A 9322-nucleotide genomic window follows, 5' to 3' on the forward strand; every position below is an offset into this window, starting at 1 on the left:
CGCCCGGGGCGGGCGGCAGCTGCAGCTGGGCAGGGCCCAGGCCTCCGACGCCGGCCTCTACACCTGCCTGGCCAGCAACCCCGCGGGCGTCACCGAGAAGGCCACGCGGCTGGAGGTGTATGGTGAGCAGCCGTAGCGGCACGGAGAGCGGGCGCGGGGCGGCAGGAACTGAGGACACCGAGGTATCCTTGGCCCGGCTCTGAAAGGCAGCGAGGGAGGATCGTGGCCTGGTGGCCTGGTGCGTGGCAGGCCGCGCTTGGTGGGGAGAGGTCTCAGCGTTCCTGCTTCCCCCACGCAAGGACCGGGCGGGGGTGGGGCGAGGCGGGGCCTGCAGCTGCCAGGAGCCACAAAGACTGCTAATTAACTACATGGAGTTAATGACTCCCAGGATTCCAGGGGCCCTGACGGCCCGCCTAGTCATCACCTGTTGCTGAGAGGCCTTTGTGTCCCCAGAGGGCACTGGGAAGGGCTTGGCCTGCACCCAGCTGGGAGAATCAGCATCCGAATCCTCAGATCTCCTCATCCTCAGATCTCCGCCTCCTGAGTAGCTGGGATGGCAGGCGCGCCCCATGGGGCCCCCTCCTGTGGCCTGCAGTGATGTTGTGGCGTGGACACGCTGGTCCTGCAGATGGCCGGGGCTTGGGTGCTGGAGCTGGGAAGGAGGGCTGTGTGCGGGCAGATGGCGGCCGCTGCTGCCTGAGGAAATCTCGTTTGGGGATCTGAGGTCCCTGGAAAAGGCATGGAAATCAGGGTGTTTGTCATTTTCAAGGACCTCGGCATACAGAAGGCTGAGAAGCACCCTGAATCCCAGTCCCTGAGTGTCCCATGTCCCCAGTCATGGCTGTCAGCTTCACCTTGGGGCGTCCCCTCCCCCACCAAGTTCAGGAAGGAAGCTCCCTGCTCCAGCCAGTCCTCTGTGGGCGGTGGGCCCTGTTTGAAACTTGCCGATCTGTGGCTCAGGCGGTGGAGCGCCAGCCTTGAATATTGAACAAGCTCAGGGACGGTGCCCAGGCCCTGAGTTCTGTGCCCAGAACTGACACCCAAGAAGTTCGTTCCTACTGACTGTGACTGTCAACTCCAGTCCCCCAAAAGCCAGCCACCTGGGTGCAGGTGTGTCCCAGACATCTGCGGGGACACAAGCTTGCTCACGATGAGCTCTTGAGAACCTTCCAGCCAGCGTCTGGGACAGGCGCCCAGGAGGAGGCGCGGTTTGGGCAGGGACACAGCCCAGGGGAGCATTCCTGCGGGTTGCGGGGTCCCTGAGCAGCCCCTGCCTCTTCCCCAGTGCCACCCACCATCGAGGGTGCTGCCGGAGGGCCGTACGCGGTGCAGGCCATGGCTGGGAGGCCCGTGGCACTGGAGTGTGTGGCCAGAGGCCGTCCACCCCCCGCCCTCTCCTGGCAGCACGAGGGGCTGCCGGTGACACCGAGCAACAGCACGTGGCTGGAGGCGGACGGCACGCTGCGGCTGGACCTCCCCGGGGAGGCGTCCCAGGGCCTCTACAGCTGCGTGGCCAGCAGCGTGGCCGGCGAGGCCGTGCTGCAGTACAGCCTGGACGTGCAGGGTGAGCCTGGCCGGCCCTGCGGTGCCACTGAAAGCCCACTAGGGGGAGCCCCGGGGGAGGGGGCCAGGTGAAGCAGGGGTTTGCTAACATCCGGTCCCGCTGTCAGTGCCCCCGCAGCTCCTGGTGGCTGAAGGCGTGGGTCAGGTGACCGCCATCGCCGGACAGTCCCTGAATCTGCCCTGCCGGGTCTCGGGATCCCCGATGCCCAGCGTCCAGTGCGTACAGGGCACATGGGGGGGGGCAGGGCCTGGCAGGGTGCTGGGTGGGGAAGGTCGAGCCCCACCCCTCTCCGCCCACCTTAGGTGGCTGCAGAACGGCCGCCGGGCGGAGGAGCTGGCCGGGGTGCAAGTGAGCCCGCAGGGGACCGCACTGCACATCGGCCGCGTAGAGCCGAGCCACGCAGGCCTCTTCGCCTGCCAGGCCACCAACGATGCGGGCACAGCGGGGGCCGAGGTGGAGGTGACCGTGCATGGTGAGTGGGTGCCCGGGCTCCGCCGTGGCGGGAAGTCCGGAGGCTGGCGTGGGTGCTGGGGGACGGGGAGGGCTAGGGGCAGTCCCCACTGCGTGGCACTTCTGGGCCCTGTAATGCGAGGGCTAGCCCAGATTCTTTTTTGTTGTGGTGGTCGGTCGTGGGACTTGCACTTTGGGCCTGGGCGCTGTCCCTCAGCTCTTCAGCTCAAGGTGAGCGCTCTACCACTTGAGCCACAGCGCCACTTCTGATTTTCTGGAGATAAGAGTTTCACAGACTTTCCTGCCCAGGCTGGCTTTGAACTGTGATCCTCAGATCTCAGCCTCCTGAGTAGCTAGGATGACAGGCCGGAGCCACCAGCACCCGGCTCCGGCCCAGATTCTTACTGTACTTGTCATCTGTCCTGCCCAGCCCCCTCTTCTCCACTTGGAGCTTCCCTCAGTTCTTTTTTTTGGGGGGGGTCAGTTGTGGGGCTTGAACTCTGGGCCTGCATGCTGTCCCTGAGCTCTTCAGCTCAAGGCGAGTGCTCTACCACTTGAGCCCTGTGAGCTTTTTTTCTGGTGTATCTAGGGGCCTAGAACAGTTCTATGCAGAGTAGATGTTCAGCACGCATGCGAACACACATGGGTGGTTGGGTGAATGGACGGATTGATGACTGGAAGAACGTTTGATTGGATGGAGGATGGATGGATGGATGGATGAATACTGGGGACAGTGGATGAATCGGTAATTAGTGGATGGGTGGGTAGATGGAGGTGTGGATGAACAGGTAAGTGATGAGTGGATTGATGGAGGGGAAGAGGGACGGGTGGGGGTGGGTGGGTAAATGGATGAATGGATGGGTGATTGGATACATAGGTGGATTGGAGGATGGTAAGTGGATGGCTGTGTGAATGGGTGGGTGGACGGGTGGGGGATGAGTTGATTGACGGATGCAGGGGGAGTAAGTGCGTGGATAGAACTTTGAAAGGGAAAGAACTGCCCTGCTGGCTCTCTGGATCCGAGGGAGATGGAGGCCAGCCCTCCACTGTTAGAGGGCTGCTGGGTGCCGGCCGACCCGGTCCTTCCCGACTGCTCACAGAGCCGCCGTCGGTGTACATCGTCGGAGGGGAGAACCTCACAGCCGCCTTCCTGCAGCCTGTGACCCTCCAGTGTGTGGGGGCTGGCGTGCCTCCCCCCAGCCTCCGCTGGTGGAAGGACGGGGTGGCCCTGGCTACCTCGGGGGGCCACCTCCAGGTACGTTCAGGGGCAGCTGGCACATGAGGAGGGGGGCTAGTCTTCTGGGGTCCTGGAGCCCTTGGGCGAGCTTGGGCAGGCACAGAGTCCTCTCAGCCGGGGCATGCTCAGGGGACACGGGCACGCTGGCCTGGAAGAGGAGGGGCCTCAGCTGGCTTCAGGTCCTAGGGTCGTGGGAAGACACGGAGACAGGTCTGAGGATCATCCTGAATTTGGGCACTCGGCCCATCACACCCTCCCAGAGCTGCGCTGGCATTGCCCCCAAGGGTCGCTCTGCGTCCTTCATTTGCTCCGCCTGTCCCCCAGTCCTTGGCTCCTCTCCCCCTCCTCCCCTCAGATCGAGAAAGCAGACCTGAGGGACGAAGGCATCTACACCTGTGCTGCGTCCAGCCTGGCGGGGGAGAGCAAGATGGATGTGGCACTGAAGGTCCTGGGTGAGGGTGTGGCACCAGCCGGGCGGGGCCTGGGGCGGGGCCTGGGGCCGATCCTTGGACCGCCCTTGCGACTGGCAGCTCAGGTTGGGAGGGGGAGGAGAGTTTTGAAATACCCATGGTGCACTTGTGTTAAAGCCTTAGCCAGGTGTGTGGCTCGTTCAAAGCCCCTGTGAGACTCTTAGCTCCAATTAGCCTCTCACAAACCGGAAGTGGCGCTGTGGCTCAAGTGATAGAGTATAAAGAGCCTCAGGAAGCTGGGGGCCGGCGGCTCACGCCTGTCATCCTGATCCAGGACATGGTCTTGGTCTCGTTCCGTGCGCATTCACGGGCCTCCTGGTCCAGGACGTGGTCTTGGGCATGTTCTGTACGCATGCACGGGCCTCCTGGTGCAGGACATGGTCTTTGTGAAGCCTCATTGCCAGGACCCTTTGGGAAGACGGGGGCAAAGGGAGCCCCAGGGAGGCTGGGATGGGAGGTGCCCAGGCTTCACGCCCACCAAGCATAGTCTCTCCTTGTCTCCCCCAGTGCCCCCCAACATTGAGCCAGGGCCCATCAACAAGGCCGTGCTGGAGAATACCTCGGTTACCTTGGAGTGTCTGGCTTCAGGTGTACCCCCTCCTGGTAAAAGTCCCCCTACTTGGCTGCACCCCGCTTCCTGCCTACCCCAGTTCCCACTGAATAAGCCCAGCAAGAGCTCTGCCCCACCCTGCTACGGTCTTATGGGAAACCGGCCAGCCCCTGCACTGTGGGGGATCCAGGAGGGAGGCCCAGCAGCCCCACACCAGCCAGTGCTCCCTGGGGGTGCTCCCCCACGGAGCCCCAGCAAGTTCCAGGTGGTATGTAGGGGTGAGGCCCCTGCGCAAGGTGGGCCTGCTGTGTGGGTGGACCATACTCTCCCTAGAGCCTCCCCGAGCCTGGTCTCCTCTGGGTGGAGGCAGGAGACGGCCTAACTCCGCCTGCCTCTCCCTAATCCCAGCCGCCCGGGCCCCCTTCTGGTCTTCAGGCAGCATGCTCTTCCCAAACAACTCAGGAAGCTTCCTTGAAGGCTTCTGTGCCAGCAGGTTCCAGATCTCTCTTTTCCCATAGATGTCTCATGGTTCAAAGGCCGCCAGCCTGCTGCCGCCCGGGCTGGGCTGGCGGTGTCAGCCGATGGTAGAACGCTGCACATTGAGCGTGCCCAGCTCGCAGACGCCGGCAGCTACCGCTGTGTGGCAGCCAACGTGGCGGGCAGCACCGAGCTGCAATACGGCCTGCGGGTCAATGGTGAGCCGTCCTGGGTCTACGGAGGCCCTTTCCCCAGAGGTTGTCTTGTATTCCATTTGTCAGTTACTCTTATTCATCTGTCCATTTTCCACTTGTCTACACATCTGTCTGACCACTCATCTGTCTGCTTGTCCATCCATTTACTCATCTATCTATCCACCCACACATCCATTCGCCACCCACCACCCATCTATCTATCCACCATCTACTCCGTCTGTCCCTCCATTCATCTCTCCACCCGTTCACTCATCCACATAGCCACTTGTCTACCCATGCATTCATCCAGCTGTCTACACATCCATTCATTCATCCAGCCAGCCATTCACACATGTACATACACATATTCATCCATCCATCTAGCCATCCGTCCATCCAACACCTACAGATCCATTCACCATCCATTAATCTATCCACCATCCACCCCTCTGTCCACCCATTCACCCATCCATGTAGCTACTCGTAATCTACCCACCCATCCATCCACCCACGCATCTACACATTCAGCCATACCCATCTACGGTCATCCCTCCATCCCTTTGCCACCTACCTATCCATTTTTCTGTGCACCACTCATCTTTCCACCGTCTCTTCACCCACCTACCATCCATTTATCTGTCTGCCTGTGCACCCATTTCTCTGTCTACTCACCTACCACATACCTACCACTCATCCATCCATTCACTCATCACCTCCCATCTACTACTTACCACTCATCTATTTATTTATCCATTCGTTTTCCACCCATCCAGTCATCTAGTCATCCTTCCATTTGTTCATACCACTGTCCATCAATTGATTCAACTAATTTATCCCAAATAACTTTCCGTTCTTCTACCATTGAACCTTCCTTCCATTTATACATGCAGGTTCTCAGACATCATCCATCCATCCATCCATCCATCCATCCATTCATCCATCCATCCATCCAACCCACCCATCTAAGCACCTATTTCTTCTTCTTTCTGTTTTCTAACTGACCACATTTTTGCACCTGTGCTCTGGGAAAGACCGGCACTGACGCCCTGCCTAGGAAAGACCCAGGGGTGTGCATTCTGGTGACAGGACCAGTAATCAGTCATTGCTCATTGCATAATTGTGGCAAGAGCAAATCAACACACCAGGTTTACATACTGGGGCGCACAGCGAGGTGAGGTGCCTAGACAGAGACCTGCTAGGCTCGAGCCCACAGAAACTGCAATCAAAGAGACGGAAAGACTGTGAATCAGAATAAGAGAAGGGGTCCAAGGTGGTGCTGGCGGCCCCCTGGAGCCATGGAGGAGGATGGTCTTTATCCTGAGAGCGGGAGCACAGAGGGCAGCCGGGAAGGGGTGAGGGGCTCACACCCTGCAGCTGTGATGGAATCTTCTAGCATCATTCTGCCCAGGAGGGACTTCCCATAAGATCGTCTCCTCGGAGACCCCTGCGTGGGGAGGGGTCCCCGAGCCCAAGTTGGCTGTTGCTGCTCTGGCTGAGCCTGTTTCCCATCAGCAGAAGCCTTTAGTCTCTAGTTCTGGGGGGGCACCGAGGCACGGCTGGCTGGGTCCCCATTGCCGGCCCAGGCCTTGGTGTGTGATGTCGCTCCTGCGCGCTCAGCCCGTGCCACCCCCACGGGGCTCAGCCGTGTCCGGTGCCCCCCTCGCCCTGCAGTGCCCCCCCGAATCACGCGGCCTCCCAGCCTGCCAGGCCCCGTCCGGCTTGGTGCCCCCGTCCGGCTGACCTGTAACGCCACCGGTGCCCCCAGCCCCACGCTGGTGTGGCTGAAGGATGGAAAGCCTGTGTCTGCCACGGGGACCCCTGGGCTCCAGGTCAGTGGGGCTGGGTGGGCCTGGCTCGCTGTGCTGGAGTCTCCCCCAGGTCAGGCCCTGGGAACGGGGCGAGGGGGACACTGCCCAGCAGAGATCTAACACAGTGGGGCTGTGGCTCAAGTAGTAGAATGCCAGCCTCGAATAAAAAAGCCCAGGAACAGTATCCAGATCCTGAGTTCAAACCCCAGGACTGGCACAGAGGGAGAGGGAGGGAGAGGGAGAGGGAGAGAGAGGGGGAGAGGGAGGGGGAGAGGGAGAGGGAGGGGGAGGGGGAGGGGAGGAAGGAGAGAGAGGGGGAATATGCATTTCACAGATGCCAGTTGAAGTTGTCTTGTGGCTACATTAAATGAATGCAAAACAAATAGATGATATCAATTTCAGTGTATTAGTTAATCTAATATTTCTGAGGTTGTTTGTCATAGAAGCAATATAAAGATCATGAATAAGGCGTTTTTCTTTCTTTTTGGGATTCTTGTTTTTTGGTGCTGGTCTTGGGGCTTGAACTCAGGGCCTGGGTGCTGTCCCTTGAGCTTTTAGGGTTTTTTTGCCCAAGGCTGGCTCTCTTCCATTGTGAGCCACAGCACCACTTCCATCCACTTCCAGCTTTCTGGGAGTTCATTGGACTTTGAACCAGTGCCTCAGAGCTCAGCCTCCTGAGTAGCTGGGATTACAGGCGTTACCACTGGCGCCTGGCTTCGTTGTTTTTTTCACACTCACGTTGAGCTCTGTTAGGAATGGTGCGCTTGCCACGTATCAAGGGGACCCTGGTCACACGTGGCCGTGGCGCTGTGGCTCTCCGGGTCACAGGGCAGGGTGCCGCGTGGGCACCCCAGGGCGTCCCGGCCCGGCCGTCCAGGTGCGCCTGGCCTCTGGCGCTCTTCCTCATCTCACGGGGATTCCACGTGCCCCACAGGTCTTCCCTGGGGGCCGGGTCCTCGCATTGGCCAGTGCTCAGGCGTCCGACTCTGGCAGCTACTCCTGTGTGGCTGTGAGCGCCGTGGGCGAGGACCGTAGGGACGTCGTCCTGCTGGTGCACAGTGAGTGTCAGGCCAGGAAGACCGCGAAGACGGGGCGGGGTATCCCCAGAACCTCCAAGCTAGAGAAGAGGCACCCACCCAATCCAGGACTGCCTCCCCGCGGGGCCGGCTGCGCCCTGGGCCTGTCCCGCTGCACCGCTCGTGGGTGGTAGGAGCTCAGGGGTCTGGGACGCTGGGGCGGAGCTAGCTAGCTAGCGAGGAGGAGATGCCGTGTTCTCCTGGTTCCTGGATGGGGGGAGGGTAATCTGGTCCCCTCTCAGGAAGGCTGTGGTGGCCACCATGCTGGCTTTGAGCGTCTTGCTGTTGGAGTTCAAACCAGGCCTCCGTAACCTTGTGCTGAACGCTTTGCTCCTGAATAACTGGGGAAGACCAGGCCCCGCCTTCAGGTTGCCATGGTGATTCACTGAGCTAGCTCGGCCAGCCTGGAAGGTTGCTGCTGATGCTAGTTCCTCCAGTGGGTTTTGAGTGTGTGTGTGGGGGGGGCTCCTGGGACTCGAACTCGGGGCCTGGTGCTACAATGAGCTGTTGGCACTCTACTACACTCTTTGGCACTCTCCACTTTTGGCTCTTTTGGGTGGTTAATTGGAGATCAGAATCTCAGAGACTTTCCTGCCCAGGCTGGCTTTGAACCTCTGTCCTGAGTAGCTGGATGACAGGCGTGAGCCACCAGTGCCCAGCCCCTCCACTGGGTTTTTATGGGGATCTAGAAGAGCCTGGGGAAGTGTTGCGACTGGGGTACGACACGTTCACCTCGATTTTTCTCTTTCCTGGGGCAGCACTCCCACAAGGCAGGGACTTCCTTTATCCCCATTCTACACATGAGGAAACTGAGGCTCAGGGTGGTTGAACCCCATCTGCGGGGTGGTTCCACCAGGGTGAGCAGTCGATGGGGTCGCAGGACCCCCATCCAGGAGCTCTGATCCCAGACACAACGTTCTTAACCACTGAGCTCCACAGGGTGCTTGTACCTGGGGGCACAAAGGTAGTTCTGGGGCATGCCTTTGAATTATATATAAATATATACGTGTTATTATATGCTATGTATACCTACACGTGTGTATATATGTTATATATACATATATGTGTGTGTTACTGAGGCCTTTTAAAATTTTAGTCATTGTTGATCACCACAGACTCAGGTACAATTATGAGAAATAGCAGAAGCCGGGTGCTTGTGGTCACCCCTATAATCCCAGCTACTCAGGAGGCTGGTATCTGAGAAGCGAGGTTCGAAGCCAGCTGGGACAGAAACATCTGTGAGACTCTTGTCTCCAGTTAACCAGCAACAAAAAACAAAAAAACCGCAAGTGGAGCTGCAGATCCAGTAGTAGCATCAGCCTTGAACAGAAAAAGCTCAGAGATAGCATCCTGGTCCTAAGTTCAAGCCCTAACACAAGAGAGGGGGGTGGGGGAGGAGGGAGGCGGGAGGAGAAGGGAAGGAATCCTGAGAGCCATGTCTCTGTGTGATTGTCACTGAGTGGTTTGGAGAATCCCAGGTCAGGATGACTCCCCTC

General features: G+C 59.3%; 1 protein-coding gene across 1 annotated transcript in view; it reads left to right on the forward strand.

The window, feature by feature from the left end:
- The window catches only part of Hmcn2 (hemicentin 2), a 131659-nt gene that overhangs the window by 47054 nt on the left and 75283 nt on the right, over positions 1-9322 (forward strand). The window contains exons 25-34 of the mRNA XM_013021284.1: positions 3-122; positions 1286-1564; positions 1671-1779; positions 1867-2036; positions 3115-3269; positions 3607-3703; positions 4229-4324; positions 4790-4966; positions 6614-6771; positions 7685-7808. Of these exons, the coding sequence (XP_012876738.1) occupies positions 3-122; positions 1286-1564; positions 1671-1779; positions 1867-2036; positions 3115-3269; positions 3607-3703; positions 4229-4324; positions 4790-4966; positions 6614-6771; positions 7685-7808 (1485 nt within the window). The remainder of the gene's footprint in view (positions 1-2; positions 123-1285; positions 1565-1670; positions 1780-1866; positions 2037-3114; positions 3270-3606; positions 3704-4228; positions 4325-4789; positions 4967-6613; positions 6772-7684; positions 7809-9322) is intronic.

This window comes from Dipodomys ordii, unplaced genomic scaffold (genome assembly GCF_000151885.1).
Source record: "Dipodomys ordii isolate 6190 unplaced genomic scaffold, Dord_2.0 Scaffold55, whole genome shotgun sequence".
In the NCBI taxonomy this organism is placed as follows: domain Eukaryota; kingdom Metazoa; phylum Chordata; class Mammalia; order Rodentia; family Heteromyidae; genus Dipodomys; species Dipodomys ordii.